This window comes from Protopterus annectens, chromosome 1.part1 (genome assembly GCF_019279795.1).
Source record: "Protopterus annectens isolate FY-2018-M chromosome 1.part1, PAN1.0, whole genome shotgun sequence".
NCBI lineage: Eukaryota > Metazoa > Chordata > Ceratodontiformes > Protopteridae > Protopterus > Protopterus annectens.
Window position 1 is genome coordinate 363,787,526 of NC_056726.1, and position 22,388 is coordinate 363,809,913.

Sequence of the window (22,388 nt, forward strand, 5' to 3'; positions counted from 1 at the left end):
CTGGAAATGGCATGCCCCTACCCTATCAGGGAAGCATCTGTGGTCACAATGGCTTTGGGCCGAGGGGGCTGGAATGGACAGTTCCAAAGTTCTGTGTCTGGCCTCATCCACCAAAGAAGGTCCTGCTTGCAAGAATTGGTTATCTGAATTTGAAAGCACAGATGATGGTAATTCGGAAACCATTGAGAGAGAAGTAGCCATTGAAGTATTCGCATGGGCAGATTTACAACAGGTACTATTGGTATGGAAGCTGCCATGGATCCTAAAACCTGAAGAACCTCTCTCGCTGAGACTTTGTTTTGACAGAGTATCACCCGGAGCTGAACCCTCAATATCTGAAGTCTGCGAACTGGGAGCGACACCAGACAAGAGCAGGTGTGGAGGACTGCTCCAATGAATTCTATCTTCTAGACCGGAGCAAGATTGGATTTCTCCCAGTTTACAGTTATCTGCAAAAGTTTTGCCAGTGAAAGAGTGTACTGCAGGGTTGTTACCAGAAGGTGCTTGGTGGGGGCAGTAAGGAACCAATCATCCAAATACAGAAAAGTACAGTTGTGTACACTTACCATAAATGTAGATGTTAGAGTGTATTCACTGTTGCAGTCATTACATTTGGTTAATCTGCTGGCAGGTTGCCCTCAGTCGGCCTGATTAACAAAGTCTTGGGTCCTGCATCGGTTGCTGTCCCTCAGGTTGTCAGGGGTAAAAAAACATGCAGCCACCATTACATCAGTTTTTCTTGCCCCAGATGTCAGGTGCCCCCCAAATGGGGAGCCAAATATTTAATTAAAAACAAAAATATACCTCCAATCAAAAGCAAATACACCAGAAAGGCTTTTAAGCATTGTAAAGGAAAGTAGAGGTATAGTAAGAGAAAAACAGGGGGTTGGAGGGAGGGTAACCAGGACTGCAACAGTGAATACACTCGAACATCTACATTTATGGTAAGTGTACACAACTGTACTATGCTCTTCGTGTTTCACTGTTGCAGTCATTACATTTGGGTAGATTCCCAAAGCTATGGTTTGGGAGGATGGATTTATACAGCATTAGGATCAGCTATAAGGCCCTGCAGGACAGCAGCGGCAAAGCCAGCTCTGGATTTAGAGAAGAAAGGTAAATGGTAATGTTTGGTGAACATATGAACTGAGCTCCAGGTAGCAGCTTCTAGAATGTCTCTGGTAGGAACACCTCTGAGAAAGGCTGTAGAAGTAGATGCAGCCCTGGTGGAATGAGATCTGATCCCCTGGGGAAAAGTTTTACCATGGTGCATATAACAGAAATCAATACAATGGCTTGTCCCATTTGGAAATAGTCTTTGAAATAGCCTTTCCCTCTGCCCCTGCAGCAAATGCCACCAGTAGTTAAGATTTTCTTAGAGATTTTGTCCTGTTTAAGTAAAATCTAAGTTGTCTGTGTACATACAATGAATGCAGAATCCGCTCCACCTTGTTCTCTGGATTGGGAAAGAAAGTTGGCAAATGACTGGTCTGATTAAGAGCCACAGTGGATACCACCTTAGGCATGAAGGATGGATTGGTCCTGAGACACACCCTGTCCGCATGAAAAATAATGAAATGCTCCACTGCCATAAGAGCCTGTAATTCAGAAATCCTTCTAGCTGAAGTGACTGCTAAAAGGAAAGCTGTTTTCCAAGAGAGAAATTTTAAGTCTGCAGTAGCAGCTGGCTCGAAAGGAGGGACAGTGAGTTTTTTCGATACAAAATTGAGGTCCCAGGCAGGGGTCGGAGCTCTCCTGGGTGGTCTTCAGTTTTTGGCCACTCTGAGATACTGCTTTAACAGAGGATGAGAGAAGAGGGGAGGTTCTGTGTTGCAATGAGCTGAAATGGCTGTGGTATGGATTTTTACAGAAGAAAAGGACAGGCCCTTGTGAAGCATCTCAGTTAAGTATTGTAAAATCTGAGGAATATTGGGCACTGCTGTGCTTATCCCTTGTGATTGATTCCAGGCACAGAATATTTTCCATTTGTCAGCATAAGATTTTCTAGTACTAGGCCTTCTTGCCTCCAAAATAACATCCATCACAGGTTTGCTGAGTGATGCTAAGGGTGAATTTATAGCCACGCTACAAGATTCAAAGTTTGGTGCTGAGTGTACAGAATTTGGTTGTTCTGTTGAGACAGTAAAGCAAGGTGTCTGAGGCAGGTGCCATGGTGGAAGGTGTGACATTGCGCAGGAGTGGGGACCAGTGTTGGCGAGGCCAATCTGGAGCAATCAAAATAATTTCTGGTTTGTTCTGTTTGACTTTTAATAGAATTTTGGAGAGCAGAGGCAGAGGGGGAAAAGCATAGACTGATAGGTTTTTCCAGCTGAATGATAGAGCATCCACTTTCCAGGCTTTTTTGTGATGAGTTCTTGTGCAGAATTTGTCCAACTGATAGATCTTTTAGCCTCACCCCAGAACTATGTCTGGACTCCCCCTTTTGAGTGTCAACATGTTAAAAATCCATGGTTCCAGTTTCCATTCATGTGGGTCCATGAGATTTCTGCTTAGTTCGTCTGCCAGAGTATTCAGCTTTCCTGGCAGGAATTGAGCTTGTAGTTGTATTTGATGTGTCAAGGCTGTGTTCCACAATGCCATGGCTAGTCTGCAAAGGGGGTAGGAGTGTGGACCCCCCTGCTTGTTTATGTACCACATAACTGTGGCATTTGTCTATCATTAATTGTCCTGGATGAAGGTAGCCCTTGAAGGCTGTCAGTGCATTCTGTACAGCTAGCATCTCTTTTTGATTGATATGAAGGTGCATTTGATTTGGCCCTGAATGCACTTCCCTGCCAGATGAGCCCCCAAGCATAGTCTGATGCGTCTGTAGTTAGGGTTTGGGCTGCAGGGGGAGTGAATGGCAGTCCCTTGTTTTGCTGGCAGGCCTCTGCCCACCATAGGAACTCTAGTTGCAGGCAAGATATGATAGGAATAATTGTTTCCAGGCTGTGACAATGTTGACTCCATAAAGTTTTGAAGTACCACTGAAGTTTCCTCATAATGCAGTCTTGCATATGGAGTTAGAAGAATGCAGGAGGCCATGAACCCCAAGGCCTGCAGAATTTGTCTTGCAGACAGCAGGGTATTTGTGGCCACCTGTTTGAAGTAAGTTACCAAATGAATTTGCTTTTCTGGCGTAAGGTAAGCCATCTGGGCTGTTGTATTCAAGTTTGCACCCAGGAATGTATTTTTTTGAGAGGGTACCAGCTGTGATTTCTTTTCGTTTATGGTGTACCCTAGACAAGTTAGAACCCTTTTTACAAATGCCAGATATTATAGAAAAATGTCCCTGTTTTCTGCCTGAATTAGACAATCGTCCAGGTATGGATATATTTAAATATTTCTTTGCCTGCAAAATGCAATTACTGGAGCTAGGCACTTTGTGAAGACCCTGGGCGCAGTAGATAAGCCAAAGGGCAGTGCAAAGAGCTGGTAATGCAAGTAGCCCGCTTTGAAGCGGAGGTATCTTCTGCAAGATTCCCTGACTGGTAAATCTAGACTTAAAAAGGCTTACCTGCATATCCCAATCAGGCATCTTTGCCTAGCACAGGAATTAACTGTTGAAGAGTCAGCATCTTGAATTTTGGAATGTCCAGAAATGTGTTTAGAGTAGCCAAGTCCAGAACTGGACGCCATGATTTGTCTTTTCTGGATACCAGGAAAAGTCTTGAATAGAAACCTTGTCCCTTTTCCTCTTCTGGTACTGGTTGAATAGCCCCCATGTTCATAAGGGACAGTACTTGTTTCTGGGCCTCTGCCCACTGATTTGGGAGCAGGCCTGGCCATCCGTTTGGGATTGGCAACATGTGGAAATGAAATCTGTATCCCTGGGATACTATATTTAAAACCCATTTGTCCAGGGTTATAAGTTGCCAGTTTCTTGCATGAAGTGCCAGTTTTCCCCCCAAAGGGGCGGCTAAAATGTAAGTGCCTGGTAAGTGTAAAGGGAAGTAATTGAGACTGTTTACCATAGGGAGGTGCCTTGTTGTTTCCAGATTTGTAGGAGAAGGCACCCCATTGTTTTGTTCTAAAAGTCCCTTGTGACTGAAACCTGGAGCCTTTGGAATGCCTGGGTTTGACTTGAGTGGCTCTCGAAGGAACTGGAAAGGACCAGTTCTTAGTAGGCCAGTGCCTACTAAATCTTGGAGGTTGCACTTGTAATCTTTCACAGTTTGCATAGATTAAGCTTCATCTTCTATCTTTTTTTAAAACTTCTTCAGCCTTATTACCAAAGAGATGGTCCTGTTGTAAAGGAGCATCTAACAATTTTGCTTTAACATGATCAGGCAGAGTTTGCTCTTTGAGCTAAGCATGCCTTCTTAGCACAGACCCAGTTACAGCAGCCTGCAAGAGGCCTCCAAAGAATCAAAATCACATTGCAAAGTATGTTTTCCAACTTGTTCAGCTGAATGCAATAAATCCTGTAAATCTTTATTTTCCACACAGTCAGAAATTATCATCATTTTCTGTTTAAGCAGTCCCATTATCATCATCTTCTTTCGGCTTTTTCCCGGTTAGGGGTTGCCACAGTGGACCACCTGTCTGCTCATGATTGCAGTGGAGTTTTACGGTGTTGAGTTGCCAGCCAACCTTCCACAGAAGGCACACACATGCACACACACACACACCTAAGGCCAATTTAGAGTGGCCAATCCACTTACAGCATGTCTCTGGGATGTGGGAGGAAACCGGAGCACCCGGAGAAAACCCACGCGTCCACAGGAAGGACATGCAGACTCGGCACAGACGACACCCCAGCAAGGAATCTAACCGGAAAACCTCTTGTTGTGAGGGGGCAACGCTAACTGCTGCACCACCATGGCCACCCCTTTTAAGCAGTCCCATGATACGTTGTTGATATTTAAGCATATGAAATTTACAGTTTAAAGCCCTGATTGCCAAGGTTGCAGAAGTATAAACCTTCTTACCCCATCTATCCAGCGCCCAGGAATCTCTAGCAGAAGGGGGAGGATTTTTAGCAGTAGAGGCCTTAATGCCCTTGGGACCCTGAGAAATGATTTCAGGATCTGCAATAGGATTTCTGAAAAGGAATTTGTGGGAGTCAGGAACCCTGTAGTATCTGTCTGGCTTACAAAGAGCCGGAGGCATAGAATCAGGAGCCATACTAGATTCTGAGAAAACCTCATCAACAATGTCTAGAACAGGAGGTAGAGCCGAAGGTCTATTCCTAAGGAAGAAGAAGAAAATCCTTAAGTCTCTCTTTAGATTCAGAGAAATCCTGACTTTCCCCAGTGGAAATGTTCCCTTAAGGTATGTAAAGTTTCCCCAAAAGAAAAATCCTCAGGGGGAGAAGCAGAAGGAATGGAATCTTCTGCATTAGAGTCCTCATAAGTAGGTATAGATAAATTCTGTTCATTAGAAGAGTCAGAAGAAATAGAATCCTGTTCAGAAGATTCATAATCAATGTCTTGCCTAAGCCTCTTAGAAGGGGGGTGGGGGGTTGGCTACCCCTGATCAGAGTAATTAAATCTTCAGCCATTTTGATCATTTGTTTTTTAGGCATAGGGGCCTGCACATGTGGCCCAGGCGTCGTTTTTTTAGACACAGACTTAGATTTTGGCCTTAGTTTTGAAGATGGTGTCCGTCTAATATACAAATCTGTAGGCCTGAAAACATCCTCAGAAGCCGGTGCCTGCACAACAGCTCCTGACCCATCAAAGGTAGAGACATCCGCAGGTTCCATAATTGAAGCATCTCACGGCATACCGGACTCCGAATGGGTCTCAGTAGAGGCCTGCAGATCAGAAGTAGGGGCTGCAAAAGCACCTCACTGAGTACCGGCGAACTGGCGACTGGCTTAGGAGAAGCATTGTCAGTTTTGGACCTCGACGACCTGTCTCTTTCTTTGCGTTTTTTTTAGGTATTCCGGTAATCGGATTGCTAACCGACATTTCTGGATAATTAAAGCATGAGCCAAAATATTTAGAAGTTATTTAGTACGTTGATAAAATTTAGCACAAAATCGACAGCAAGGTAAGTTGTGGTCAGGGCCTAGGCAAGGAATACAGTACAAATGAAAATCCTTATGAGGTATTTGCCTCCCACAAGTAATGCAATTATTAACTTTTACTGACATCGGTAAGGAGCAAGAAAAAAGTTTTCCCAACGGGGTACTTGGCTTTTTAGTTGAAGACTTTGGTTCTGAAACTCGAAAACAAAAATTTCAGGAGTCAGCTGACTGGCACTTGCGAACTGTTTCTGCTTCGGGCACTGCACAGCAAGAAAGACTGATGTAAGGTGTCGGCTGCATGTTTTTTTTACCCCTGACGACCTGAGGTCATGGAAGAAGGGACAGCAACCGACGCAGGACCCAAGACTTTGCTAATCAGGCCGACTGAGGGCAATCTGCCAGTAGATTACCCAAATGTAATGACTGCAACAGTGAAACACGAAGATCATCACCCGGACAATCGAGAGGAAAGGTGACAAAATATCCTAAGAGATATCAAAGTTTTCACTTGTCTGAAAACTTGGCTGAAACGCGGCTATGCGGCAAACGAGATGCGGTAACAGGGAGAAGGGCACTGTGGGTAGAAACTTGGCTCGAGTTTTTGGATGGCACGAGCTTGGTATTAGGCCAACTCAGTTCCGAGGGCTCAGAACCGAACCCATCAATGATGAATGGAAAAGATTAACATCAGATGGTTCTTTATGCATCAAGTTTTGCAAGTTCTGAGATTCTTACTGTTTAAGTAGCTGCTAACAAAAGCATAATCATTCAGGACAAATTTGACTGCAGCTGTGACAATGGTGGGGTATTGCATTCTACTGCAAAGTTAACGATGCAAGGAGGAAAAAAAATCATTTATTTTCGGTCCTCAAACATAGGAATTGTATCAAAACTTCTTACATCTAACAGTGGTCCTGGCCCATGTCTGAAGAAAATCCACCTGGATCAGTGCTGTAATGTGACTGAGAAGTAAATATTCAATGTCAATGAAGATTCAAGGGGCAGGTAGGCAAACAGCTAAGGATGGCATTTTCATTAAAACATTTAACAGACACTTCACAAACAAGGATGTCAATTTAAGTAAGATATTCTGGACTGAGGCTGCCATCTTGCCACTCCTATAGTGCCTTTTTTAGGAAAAGCGATGAGGTTAAAACTACCAACATAAAAATTTCAACAAAACACAAACTAAGGTCATGCGGCTAAATGCTAGGAATCTAAACATGAAACTGCACTTATTGCAAGCATTGCTAACCCTGGAAAATGCTGTTATCTATGCAGTCACATAAACCTGGTTCAAAGCTGCGGACAGCACCCCAGCCTTACCTGGTTACTAATCCTATCATACATTCAGCCAAAGGAGGTGGAGTTTCAATATGCATTAAATTGATGTACTCCTCCAGGCTGGTCAGACAGTATGACACACAGGAGACACTCCAGGTGCAGTTAACCACTGACAAGACCCCTAATTCAAATCATAGCTAGCTACCGGCACCCAAATCTGACTCAAAGATGCCCAATCCGCCTATATGGACCTGTTCAAATCTATCAAAATTCAACTCTTAACCCCGACCTTGGGTGACTAACTTCCCAAACATAGTTTGAAAGAACTACTCATGCCAGAACCCAAATGCCCAGAGATTCCTTGATTTTGTCAATGCAAATGCCTTGGAACAGCTAGTCGATACCCTCACAAGAGGTGATACTATCTTGAACTTGGTACTAACCAACATGAGTAACCATTGCAACATCCCTGTAGTATCATTCTCCCTGGTATGATCAGACCATAAAGCAGTCACTTTCGAAATCACCATCTCCCCCCAACCCCCCTCTAGCGAGGATCAGACATAAAAACTTCTCCAAAGCTGATTCCAGCCTCCTGGGGGATGGTATAAACAGCTTCACAGCTCCCTCCCCCTGTAGGAACTGGCACCAATAGCCAAAACTAAACCAAAGCACTATACAAGCATTTATATAGATGCATGGAATCAGGAATACCAGACAGGACTAAATCATCCTCCACAAAGAAGAGTAAACCTGTCTGGTGGACATCTCCAATAAATGAACTCTATAACAAAAGGAAAACATTGTTGACCAGGAAGGAGCAGGTGACCAACTGGAAGCGATGTCTCCTTAGCCTAAACAGGCAAATAAGAGCACTAGTGAAATCTTCCAAAGTAAACTTAGAGCCCAAATTAGCCACATCTACTAGTGACAATCATAAGGCCTTCTTCACATATGTCTGCAACCTCAAAGGAAGCATCCAGATCTGTTCAGAACTGGTGGTCAAGGACACCAAATATACAAATGCTGTAGATATTGCAAACTTGCTGGCTGACAGATTCAGCGAAAACTATACCCCTCTGTACCCCCCATAATTAAATCAGACATCCCCACTACCTGCCCCCTTTCCCTTACATCTAAGGAACAGGTCATTACTGCTCTCAAAGGCAAAAAATACAGCCTCCATGGGACCCGATAACATCCCAGGCTGCATCCTACATGAACTCAGGCAGGAACTTGCAGCATCATTAAGCACCCTATTCAACCAAATTCTGAGTACTGGCTTTGTCTCAGCTGAGTGGAGGACAGCCACCGTCATCCCTTTACACAAAGGTGAAGTGTCCAGTGACCAAAATCAAGGAATCTCTGGGCATCGATCAGAGAAATTACAGACCCATCAGCCTAACTAGCCTGATCTGCAAGGCCATGGAACAGATTAGTATGGAACTAATTAACAAGGATATTGGCAACTTCCAAACACTTGATTCCACACAATTTGGCTTCAAGGGGAGGGCATGTCTGCTACATTTGGTAGACTTCGAGACAGTCAAAGCCATGGACGAGGGGAAGACTGCACACCGCCTACCTTGACCCGGCCAAAGCCTTTGACAATATTCCCCACTCGGGCACAATAAACTCTCTCAACTAGGCATTAATCCATATGTTACCAGATGGGTAGCAAACTGGCTCACTAACAGAACCCACCTAGTCAAACTGGGGGAAGCCATGTCAAGCAGTAGACCCATAACAAGCGGCATACCCCAGGGTTTGGTCTTGGGGCCTCTTATTTGGGATATACTTTTCAGAGGTGAGGGTCAAAACCAGTTGGCTACGGCTGACCAATTTGCAAATGACTGCAAGGTGGGTGCTGTCATCAATTCCCCTAGTGATGTGGACATCCTCCGAGAGGGTCTCACTCAAATGACTGCTGCCAGAAACATGGCCTCAAGCTGAATACCAAAAAGTGCATCATCCCCTTTGGGAAGAGTGACGTCTCCACAAATTATCACATTAACAATGTCCTAACAAGCGTCTATATCACATTATCGGGCAATGACTAGAGGGAATGCTCTTTCATCGAACCAATGTCAAAACCACAAAAACGCGAACACAGAACAGCAAATTTATTTCCCCAGGGAAAAAATTTGCAGCTCCATATATTAAAAAAAAAAAAAAAGGTTTAAACACAAAAATGGGAAGCTTTGCTCCCCCAAACCCCCAATGTGGGCGGCTGTGATCCTCCACACCCCTCCTACTTAAATACACCAACTCAGAGATCTCACTATAGTGGAGGAAATGGCAAAGTCCCGAAGACGGCCCACTGATTTTTTTCCCCTGGAAAAAAAATTGATGGTCTGTGACTTTGCTCTTTTCATCATCCGATAAGACAATATAGACCCCCTAAGCACGCAGTCATTACGGAATTGGGCAACCAAGTTGATAGCAACCTGACTTTTGACCACCATGTTGCTTCTGTTGTACAGAAAGCCTTCTACATGACCCATCTCATAAGTATGGGTATCTCATCCAGGGACAAGGAGGTCATAACATCCCTGTAGTCGTCCCTTAAAAGGCCCTTTATTGAGAATAATGCCCCTCTTGGCATGTACTTCGCAAAGCGCATGCAGCAGCTGGAGAGATCACGGAGGTTCCTCACTAGGAGAATCCAGGACCTCAAACATTTACCATACACAGATGGGCTTAAAAGCCCTATCCTCTACTCAGTTTCATACAGACTCCTCAGAGGTGACCTCTGTCTGGTATACAAGGCGATTACAGACCCCCACCTTGACAGGACTGCTGCATATCCGCAAGTCAAGCTCCACTCAACTAAACTGCACGTGCTGCCTCAACTTGGTCTGCAACATCAACAAGACTTGTTGGCAGGACAGATTTGTGTCCCAGAGACTCCCCCATTTATGGAATAGACTCCCTCTCAACATCAAGCAGAGTACGTCCTTACCCCTTTTTAAGCACAACCTGGATAACTGGATGGGAAACAGAAAATATACCCCTGGGATTCCATCAGTGTCCGTGCTGTACAGGGGCATCAGGTTTATCTAAACATGGGCTAAACTCTTGTCTAGGCTTATAGGGACCTCAGGGACAATAGCCTAGTAAGCTCCTATGATCCAATGAATGCAACTGTCGATAAACCAAGAAGAAAATCTAGTCTATTTCACCAAGCAATACTTCCTGGTGCCACGTTCTCTTCTCTACACAGTTCCAGCATTTTACCTTGAATATGGGAATTAATGCAGAGAAGCCCCCCTTACCCTACCATACTGGAAAGGCACTGCAGTAGTTTTTGAGCCAGTTATTCAGATGTGAAGAAGACATCTTCAGGCTAACTCGTTTCAGATTCAAATGTGGTACAGCAGGACTCATTTCCAAATGTGGAAGTATTTGTGTGCGTGTGTGTGTGTGTGTGTGTGTGTGGGGTGGAAATGTGATCCCAGCGGATATACAAGGCCTATAAATTCAAGTTCTGCTGGGTGGGCAGCCCATGCAAACATGGTTCTATTTAAGAACATGTTAAAAAGGAAATCCATTTTAGCAGGAGGACAGTCTACTCTCCTTGTCCACATCTGTTCCAAGAGAGGTACTCCTACAAAATTGGCATGAGTGACTCCAGGTAACACAGGGAGGTGTCCTGACTTGTTTGATGCTCCTACTGTGTTGCCTGTATTAAATATTCATGTAAATATGAAACAGCTTTCAAAATGAACAGGGCAAAATCTGTAGCTAAACATCTGGTAAACACCCTGGAACAGGGACAGTCCGAAAGGAAACAAAATACAAGTGGAAATATCAGTGTTCCTGCCACAAACCACAGGAAACTTCAGAGTTCCTTGTAAACAAGGATATGCAGGTGGGCATCCTTTATATTCACGTGAACAGGAGCGCATGTGGCAACAGAAAAAATACAGTGGAAAGGGTATTCTGAACTTTTATAAAATAAACTTGTTCAGCCTGGAGATGTCCAAAGGTGGGTCTTCGAACATCTGCCTTATCTAACATCAGGAAGATTCAACCTGCTTCATGCTTTTCCAGGCAATTTCTACTGCAGTGCAAGAAAGAGGCTGCCTAAGACAGGACCTGCTATGGCATCTGTTCTCCCCACGATAGGTAAAAATACTCTAAACTTGACTTTGTAATCTGAGGCAATCACCATTAACAAATGGTTCACAGGAAGGACAAACCATTTTTTTAAGGCTAAAAAGCTCTTTTCCAGGTAGGTGAGGTAGGAAAATGAGGGATGGTGTAAAACATACAACTAGAGAACACCCTCTTGGCTGATAAGGGGGGAATTTATTTCTTTTGCCTGCTTTAGACCACGCTTCCTTTTTAAAACCTTTTCAAAGGCCTTTTGTTTAAACTGTTCTGAGTGGGGTTATTTCCAATAAAACCAGCTGTTTCTTACTAGAGAAGGCAAATGGATCTTCAGCTGTTTCTTACTAAAGAAGGCAAATGGATCTTCAGTTTTCACCTTAAGCGTCTCCCACACCCATTTTTTAAATACTTCCAAACAGAAGGCTCAAGCAAAGTGTTCTTGTCCAAAGGTGCATTTAAAAACTGTTCTAGTACATAACATGGCAAATGCTGGAATCTCAGACAAGTGCCCTTCTTACTAATTGACATAAGCAGCCACACTGGTGCAGGTATCAGAAGAATCACAGGTACATTTAAAATTTGCAGAATTTTTACAGTTGTCTGAGAAAGTTTAATTTCACTGCTGCATTTAGTATTTCCTCATACTTATCTGCCACTTTTCTCAGAAAACACTCATGACAATGAAGCATACAGATTTGGTAAATTATCACCCTTATACACAAAGTCGAGGAAACAGACTCACCAAGCCAACTCTGGGGCACAGACAAATAAAGCAATGGTTATGTAAGCAGAGCTTAAATTGTAGCTCAGGATCTGGTGGGGGAGGATGGGATTTGGCAGCAATTGCAGGATCACCTACGAGGCAAGCCAGAGCTGCCACCAGGATGAGCAACACCAAGTGAGAGCACTAGGTGCCTCCCCTGTGCAGCTTGGTTTCTCCAGCCAACACTGCCATTTGAAATTGCACAGTGAGCCAAGGGGAATTCAGTGTGTAGAGGCATGAATCCCCTAGGAAGGCAGCTATAGCAGAGCTTGCAGGAGATACCGTAGTGGAGAGGAATGCTCTGCAGCTTGAGGTGAGGCAGTCGCACAGGATCAGCAGGTTGGCCTGCACTCTACCATTACAGTCTTACAAGTGGATGAATTCATTGGGGATTCCTAGGCATTAACAAATGCCTAAGAATTTTTCTCCAAACCTGTCTGCCCATACAATAATTCTTAATATTTGGAAAAGCATAACTTGGACCCTTCTTGTGGCACCTAATAAAACAGCTGTAATGTCTGCAATAGGGTTTTTGTATTGACATTTGGATTTTTCCTTGCAGAATCTTCCAGAACCCCTGGATGCCAGCGGCTGCAAGTCAAGCTACAGTGAAACATTATCAAAAGAAATTTCAAATGCAAAAGAAAAAGATGTCTGATAGCTTGGAATCCTCAATTGCGAATACTTTTAGGTACCTCTTCTTGGACACAAAGGATTAAGTTGCTCTCAAATATTCTTGCATCAAACCAAGTATTTCTCCGAAAGAAACACCCAAACGAGGGGAGCATAAAGTGACCATCAGTGTCACATCCTCAGGGACAGTAAAATTGTTTGGAGTCTACTAAAATCCCCTTCCTTCTCAAAATCAAAGTCATATGACTGCTGGAGAGGGGGTCCCTTTCCTTTAAGAGGTCAGAGGCTTCCCTGGTAGGGTAAGTTGCTGGGATCTGCACCCCCAATATACCGTATTCAGCAAAACATCTGGAACTGAAAGGCTGGGGCAGACATTTCTCTGATGGGGTACCAAGTCTGAGGCTCTGTCAACTTAAGTGATCTTCCCAAACCACAAAATCATGGTTTCTTGACTTGGAACTTCTGACTCCTGTATGAAGACAGCCAAGAAACCTGCTATGGCCTCCTTGTTAGCTTCTTAAGGACAATTACCATTAAGAAACAGATGCCAGAGACAGAGAAAAACAAGGTTGTGCCTTGCCAGAGCCAACTCCCTCGGGTTCTTCCAGAGCTGAGAAGGTTGCAAACACCATGTTTCCAGTGGAATCTTTCAGAATGAGCTTCTATTGTCTACATGGTGCTGCTATGTCTTATTTGCTAAATCTACTTGAGGATGCGCACCCACAGGATGGAGGACAAATGTTCCTTAAGGTCAGAGTCTGTGTTCTATAAAGGCCCAAATGTTACAGGACATACAAAACTATTTTTCTCTCTCAAAAAGTAAACAATGTCCTCACTCCGACATTGGGTGGCTCACCTAAAGACAAAAGTATAGAAGATATGATCCATCACTGGAATCCGTCTCCCCAGAGGCACACCTTCTAATGATCTTTTCCAAGGACATCCAGTGTCTTGGAAAGAAATCCCCCCTCCCCCCTCAAAAGAGAGTCAACCTAAGTATTTTGAGAAAAAAAAAAAAATCACATTTTGGGTACTTAGTGCCATGTTCTACCAGTCACCTTGCTAAAACTAATGAGACCAATGAAGGTCTGCTTATGGAATAGACAAAGCTCTGCAGCTCAACTAGATGAACGACAGTCTACCTGCAGTTAACATTCAATATGAATGATGTAGCAGATGTGCTCCTTATAAACAGCAGCAGATACAACATAAAGAGAGGCAGGACAAAGTTATCTGTGTGCGACATATCAAAGGCTTTGCTGACTCAGGATACAAAAGCTAAAATGTTGCTGTAGTCCAGATCAGTGAAAGAGAGCAGGAAATGGTGGGGATGTGCTAGAGAGGGGGAAAATGGGCCTTTACATAAAACAAAATGTGGAAAGGGGGAATGGAATTGATAAGAACCTGGTAGATAAAGAGGCGGAAAAGATCTGAAACAAAGTACTAGAAAGACGGACTACAGAATTAAATTATGGTTAAGAAAATATGCCTAGCAAAGACAAAAAATACTGCAGCAATGTGTTATAAAAAAGCAAGGCAGGGAATTAGTGCATATGCTGCACACAAACAGGGAATCAAAATGGAATCTGCAAGCACTGGAACAGACTGCAGTACAGACCTTAAAATAGTGAACATAAGAAAATAGGAATTAAAATGTCTAAGAATTTGTAGTGATTTGAGATGCATTATGCAAACAGCCCTGATTTTTTTTTAAATAAAGCCACCCCTACAACTTTCATTCAGTAAGTGCAACAGAATACTGTATAACCACCTAAGCTACCACCAACTCAGGCAAACCGAACTTTAAATTCTCAAATGAAAGATGGCACCAAGAATACAGCACTCCCCTCCCCCACACAATTTTGCACTACAATCCAGTTATGGAGCATTAATCCAAGCAGTTGGTTTGGGGAGGGAAACCAGAGGCTTCAGATCTTGACAAACATTAAGTATTCTATCTGCTGAGTCAATGACGACTCCATAATGTGGGATTTAAGCTTCAATGGGACAGAGAAGATGCTAGCCCGACCTGTTTATTAAGTGATGCATTATGAGTCCCGTGCTGGACTGCAAACATAATTTAGGAGTCTGTTCCAGGCTGCCACATCATAACCTCACTCCACTGAGCCAAAGCCTTACATCAGGCACCCACCTTCTTGGGGGTTTCAACAGCAGAAAGTGTGTGCTTCCCAACATTAAAAGTAGCCTCAAACTCCACAAGGGGAATAATCCAGGGCTCCTCTACCTTCATTAAATACTTGCTAAAACAGAACTTTGAGGGGGGGCTGTTCGAAGCTAGGCTGAAGCAGAATTAAATGCTGTTACAGCTTCTTCAAAGTGGGCACTATAAAGTACCAAAGTGCGGGACGAGTGGGTGCAGCACCTAGCCTAATGTTGCATTGCAGTGTTAGCAACCTGAAAATTGATCCGATCAATGGTACTAGGAATATAACCTGAGCCTTCTGATCCTCCAGCAGTAAACGCTAGTATATATATATATATTTTTTTTTAATATATGTACATCCCACAGAAACAGTGCATCCAATTCAAACTATTCATTCCTCTCTTTCCTTCTGTTGCAAATTCTTTAATAAAGGAAATGCCTGCAGTACAGGGAAGCAGCAGCAATGTCCCTTGGATTGCCATTTTACTTACCCAATAACTCCACTTTCTCTGAATCCTTTCATCAGCTCTGTGCATGCAAGGACTGAGACTCCCATTAACACAAGAGTTTCTACCTGCTTCACTTCTGTCCCACCCCCAATTTTCAAGCTATTCACAGTATCTTTGCATTTAGGCACTCCTTAGCCTCCACCCAATATCCCCTCCCAAGTGCAACACCCCTCCAATTCCTAAACTTTCACCAACACCAGGTTAACTACATTTCCCAACTCAGCATTTCTAAATGCCCACCATCCTTTTCTTAATTTCTAATATCTGACACTTTCAACACTCGTGAAAACATCTTACCTCAGCACAACATCCTAGAACACAATATTTACCTCATCAAGTCATACAGACTGGTCTACCTTGCAACATTTCCTTCCAGAGAGTCGCATCAAACCTTAACCCTCAATCAGTCAACCTACCCCATTAATATATAACCCTTCCTCCACTAACCCTAGAAGCTCAAATATCCCAATAAAACAGCACAACTGACAAAATTCCAGACATGGTATACCACCCGTTAAACTCCTCACATTTATCTCTTCATTAGTACTCAACTGCTATGGATTACCTACTACTAAAACACTATATGCACACCCCACTTCTGCACAGCCTTACACTCCCATCTCTTCCTCCATCACACCACACACTATTTTCTCTATCTAAGCAGTGCCATAATAAACAGAAAAACACCTTAAGTCTGCTATCTAAGAAAACATCCTCTACTCATCCAACACACAATACACCACCCAAGCTCCACTTCACACTGACCCTGCACATATGTACATACACACTCCAATTCAGGATCTCAACAAATCATTTGCATACAAGCCACAGTGACCCTATCATACTAGCCAAATCACAAATATGTCTATCATTTCCCTCAACTGTGAAAGCCTTAACAAGCTACACCAACTCCAACTCTGGCTCAGAAACACCACTGACATACATTAACTCAACATCTTCCCCTGGAGAGACCAGAAAACCACTCAGGTGGTACTTGCCTTGCTCTGACTAGAAAGTGCAACTGTGTAAGAACATACCATAACAGTAAAACTATACAAATATTTTTAAATCAGAAAAAGACGAGTCTGAAAAGCTGAAGTATAGCTGCTCTTCAAAACAATAAGCAGAAAAATCCTACCTCCAGTGGAAAAGCACAAATGAGCACTGGCCCAGCAGCCCCGCACTGTACTCTGACAACTGACTGATCCTCACTGCTCATTCACTTCTCAATGGACGAGAATAAACTGTGGCACAACTGCCACCGAGGCAATGAGAGGATTTTTTTAAATGCTCAGACTTCCTTCAATATTCCATTTTAATGCTATGTATGCAATGGATACAATTTGAGGATAACAAAACTGCCTCTTTCAGCACAGGTCTTCAGCTAAGTCCCTGGTTTCCACAGAGATTCATTAATTAATGGGAGAATAACCCTGTAACATGCTCCAAGAGAAATCAGCAGGCTACACTTCTATCCCACTCCCTTCCTAGCTGGATTGTCTAAGCCCAAGGATCACTACACAAACAGAGGCTGGCTAAAATCATGAGACCAAAAAGGGGGTTAACAAAACAGAAGTACAATATGGTTGTATGAGGTACTTACCACAGGAGTACCCAAGAGAGTACTTCTCTTCAGTGTTAGACTAGGCATAACAGCTCACTGAGTGACTAGTAAAACCTTTGCTTTCCAACCCTAATTTATCAGCCATGGAAGAAAGCAGAAACAGGTGCCCTGGCTCTATCTCAAGAATGCAATGAGTTTACAAACTAATACAAAATAACTATTGCAAATATTATCAGCATACAAGGATAACAGATGGCGCCGCATATAATTTATGGAACTGTAAAGACATTTAGTCTGTTTTCTTGAGGCTTTCACTTGGGAGAAAATTCCATCTAAGATACTACCACCATCCACAAGTAGTAGTTTCTCCCAGAACACAAAAATATCAACCTTGACAAAAAGTTTGTTCAAAAAGATCAGCTGAAAATTCAGATCAATTTCTCCATCAAATGCTCTCATTACTACTGCAATTAAGTGACGTTATGGAATTCTGACAAACAAAATGCATTTAGTATCTTGGGATGAGTCACAGGATTTTTAGACAGTCATCTTCAGGTTAACAGCACAACCAAAATGCATTTTCAAAGACTGCTGAAGACCATGTACGGTTGACAAAACATAAAAGTGAAAAGCTGGTGCCGTACATCTGTTCAAAGATCTACCTGGAAGGGCATGAATTAAAGACAATAAGTACTTCTATTAGTAACAGCCCATATCACATAACACACTCAATGGCCACCAGTATGTACTGTGACACAGACTTCACTTAAAAAAGCTTTGTGAAAATACAAAACGCCATGTGTATATTTGACAAAGATCCAAGATGGTGGGAAGACTACTCATTCTATGCACTCCTCCTCTGTTTCTATGGAACTTTGTGCTCCTACTAAGACAAAATGACAACAAACTTTATAAAATTAAACTCAAACACTTACTGGATACATGGCTCAGCTCATTCCATACCATGCTAACCCAACAGTCTTTTCACCTTTTTAGACAGCTTTTCCCTCCTCACATATTTTATAAAAATATTAAATTGAACTTGGCAGCAAGCCTTCTTCCATTATATTTATTCTTTCATTTTTTCTACTCTTATTCAATACTCTACAATAAAAAAAGCTTCCTGCTTACTTTATCCTACTCTTTTCACTCCTCTCCAGCTTTACTATCTTGCCATCTGTTCTTTCCCACTATGCTCTTTCCTTTCTCTTTCCTAAACCATCAACTCCGCTGGACCCAGCCTCCTCTTAATACTTACCTACTCTCTACACAAGCTATTACCTGAGAACTCCTATGTACTACTATTTAGGCTCTGTACGAACCCGGCAACTACTATCACTACTGTGTTCTGACACTGCTTTGCAGCTGTATTGTAAACATGTAGGATTATGTTCTGCTTTTGCTACTTAAGCAGCTTACTTTTATCAAGTTATCCTATTTGTACAATTACTACAACTTATTTTCTCTCTTGTAATTTCTCTTTTTCATAACTGTCTGTGGTGCTCTTCTCCCTAGGCCTCTGCTAGAGAGGGATTTGCTTTTTTACCCTGTAGGACTATATGGTATGCAAATAAACAAAAACACAGTACTCACCTATCACTGTAGGCAGCTGCGGCTGCAGCAGCCGCTGTTGCTGCTGTTGCAGCAGCAGCGGCAGGCTGTGCGTATCTATATGTTGCATATCCTCCCTGAAAGGAAAGCAAAAACATTTTTTAAGATTACCTCAGACCTGGCAAACATCATTACATTACATACATGAAATCTATATAAACGAAATGAAAGATTAAAGGATACTGAAGCAGGCAGGCTGAACAGGGGGTGTAAAACATTTAAGGTACAGTTGACCAATGTGACAGGTAATCACGGACTGTTCAGGTGTAGTATACAAATCTTTAAAAAACTATGTATTCCCTTCACTTCTGGGATAGGAAGAATATCATAAGCAGGGTAACAAAACCTCTGTCAATGTTCATCAGCATACAACGATACCAGATGGAACAGCATAGAAGTTAATGTAAGCATTAGCCACATTACTTTTTCTTGATACTTCCATTATAGGGAAAATGCAACATTACAACTCAATGATATCCAGAAGCCACATAAGCTTGTTTTCTTCAGTTTAATCAATGCACCCTGGGACAAAGAAAAGCATATATAATGAGTTGGCAAGTTTAGTATCTAGTGTGAGAAGTGATCCAAGAAGATACTTCACCACATCTTAATGTCAAGACGCAACTAAATATGCACAGTGCCAAAGCCAGGGCATTAACAAGGGTGTCACTTGCAGCTGTGTCACAATTTTGCCACAGTAAGCAAAAAGGTCAAACTGGGAAAAAAAATGAAGCAAGTTTTCACTTTACATTCTAATATCTCATGAGGGGAAAATAAATTCAAAATCAGAAAAAAATAACACTGGCAGTATTACTGTATACATTATGCTTATATATCAGTACAACTTGTGAAAATGTAAAAAAAGACACGGACACACACAAAACACAGGCACCATTCTCTAAAGGCTTCATAAAAGCAGCATTGGCAAGCTTCCAACATGACAATCAAACCTGAAAGCTTCAGAAAAAAAAAGCGAGTTAAAACAAGTTTGGATGCAAAAATCAAATCATGGTTATGCTACATATGAAAGTCAGATCAATCTGTGCATGCCATATCTGAAGCTATCAACTAGCGAATCACCACATTCCAACTCCGTTAGCTAATTCTATCCATCCCAGCATTCTCTTGGGACAGCGTTCCACCCTAGGCTCCATCACAAGCTAGGTGAAATGAACAGCCTTAATCACTACAGCGTGCAGCCATTTACATCATAAACAGGAAAATCTGTACACCAGTCACCACTTCAGTAGTCCTTTTCCAAAAAAAGAGAACTATCATGACCCCCCCTCCCCCAGTCCAACACCACAAGGTTAATATTAAAACAAGCAAATTCTTTCAATAATGATTAGAGAAGGGAACAGAGACTTGGTGCTTGAGATGAGTTTGTCCCTTCTCTAGAAGCTACTTTTCTGACATCATACATCAGCTGTTCACTTTTATGATCAAATTTATATTTTATAACTGTGTCTCCCCATATATGTATACACACATATACAGGCATACACACAAATGCTTTTGTTTGTTTTTTAAAAAATAAGTTTTTCTTCATTTTTACTTATTTGTAGCTAGAACAGGTACTGATACCAAACCCTACACAGTTCTAAAATGGGTAAGCATAAAAAAACGTTATATTTTACAGTATTATGTACGTGAACACATGCTCCTACAAAGATTTTAAGTGTTTTGACAAAAAAACAAGCAACAAAACATTTGACGTAGTGACCATAACAGCCAATAACAAAATCAGAAGTGACCTTTTTGACTAAACTGGCAAAGTGAAATTTGGAATAAGTTTTGTATGTAGAATACTATGTTACCTTATAAATCTTGCAGACAAGTTTGGATCCAAAATGTCTGATTATATGTCAGATGTCCAAGCTGTGCTATGCTACTAATATACAAGATAACTAAATAGATTAAACTGATTTTCTCTTTGGGGAACCCCCTACACCCCCAAAACAGTGGGTCTGGCAATTTCCCAAATCCGCAGCACCATTCTATTTAACAGAATCAACTCCTAAAGTCAAGCTGCCTAAAGAAAAAGGGCTGGCGCTTTTTTTTTCTTTTCTTTTTTTTGTCAGCTCATCTTATGGACTGCATTCCAGATAAATGAACTGCACTAACAATTACTCCAAAGTAATAAAGAGTGGTAAATGTAACCAAGTTTCTTCAAAACTATCTGCTATTAAGAATGACAGGACAGCATGGCACAGCAACTGGAACGTGTGGCGCACAAAAAAAATCCTGGCAAATTGGACCAAATTGACTAACTGCAGGATACCACATACCAAGTTCATAGGAAGAAAGGTAATTAGGGATGATGGCAGTATATGTCTCGTTTGACTGGGTAGCTGACAGATGAAATAAAAATAAAACTTAACTGGATTACATGAACAAGCAAGCAACTTCCAAAAGGCACAAGAGTGTAAGAAAAGAAAATACTGGACTAGGAGTTAACTAATCTAAGACATCCAATGAAGGTGTATAGCAAAGCGGTTTAACTCATGTACCCATAATTTGTCTGCACTCTGTCTTGCTCCACTCAAAGTGCTTTTGAAACAGGCAGACACCATACTTGCCTCCAGCAAACTAGACAGTTTCACACAAGGACAGAGATAAATGCATATTAACTTAACTGCACTACCAAATTCCACTTTCAGTAGTGAGATTAAGCTTCTAAAATGTAAAAAAGTATTAATTTCAACAAGTAATACAAAAAAAAGTTACATGTTCAACTTAGTGCATTTCTTTCAAAACTAAGGAAAGCAAATGAAGGATACCAAAGGATAATAGTTACTCAAAAGACAAGAAATTAAACTCCCTTTTACAAAATTCCATACATCCTGCAATAAATGAACAGTGGCACTTTATTTGCTACCAAACTAATCTAACAGCAAGAAGCAAAACAGTTTTTTTTTTTTTTTTACTGGTTTAAACCAACAGTTCAAAAGATAGACGCTAGAAAACCAGATACAGTGGTCTAAGAAAAGACAAGGGTAGCACTGATCACTGAAATTGCCACACCCAGTGACTACAGCGTCTTGCGTACAGACACACAAAGTCATGAAATATCAGGATCTGCAGGCAGAAACAACAGCAATGTGGAATAAAGATACCTAGACTGTTCCAAGGTCTTCTTAAAAAAAAGACTTTACAATCGTATTTAGATACGTTACCAATACATGCAACTCCATACGAATTGAAGGAGTCATTACTGGGCACATTGCAAGTGCTCCGAAGAGCACTTTTGGGTAACATCAAATATTAATTTCATGAACTTTAATAGTACTTCGACTTAGGAATGGGGTCCATTCCCATCATGGTATTAGAAACTCAAAAGACTTGGAGAAATTAAGTGTGTGTTTTAGGGAAAAAGAATGACTTACTACAGAAGGGAAGATAAGAGGACAATACAATATCTGTACAAAAAGAACTGTAACTAGGGCAGGCTGAAGGAGGCTTCCCTGGGTGCAAACTGTCAGACAGCATGTTGAGCAGGTGATGATAGCATGGAAGAGCAACACCAGCACTGCTCTATATAGCTGTGAAGATATCACAGCTTTAAGAATGAAAGCTGATACTGCCTTTGCAGCCATGGCTAATGTGCTGTGTGAGGCAATTTAACTCTAGGAAGCAGCTTCTTTTGTTTCACAGTATTTTTACTCTGGCATTCAAAGTGAGGTGATGCCATATTGAGAGAATCACACAGGGGCAAAATAACTTCACGATGGTTCTAGCTGAAGCAAAGTACTTCTAAAAGTGGTAGTCAACTG

General features: G+C 42.0%; 1 protein-coding gene across 8 annotated transcripts in view; it reads right to left on the minus strand.

The window, feature by feature from the left end:
• Positions 1–22,388, minus strand: part of RBFOX2 (RNA binding fox-1 homolog 2) — a 2,020,637-nt gene that overhangs the window by 140,415 nt on the left and 1,857,834 nt on the right. For all 8 annotated transcript variants that reach the window (XM_044075312.1, XM_044075315.1, XM_044075291.1 and 5 more), the window contains one exon: positions 18,598–18,692. In XM_044075312.1, coding sequence (XP_043931247.1) covers positions 18,598–18,692 — 95 coding nt within the window. The remainder of the gene's footprint in view (positions 1–18,597; positions 18,693–22,388) is intronic.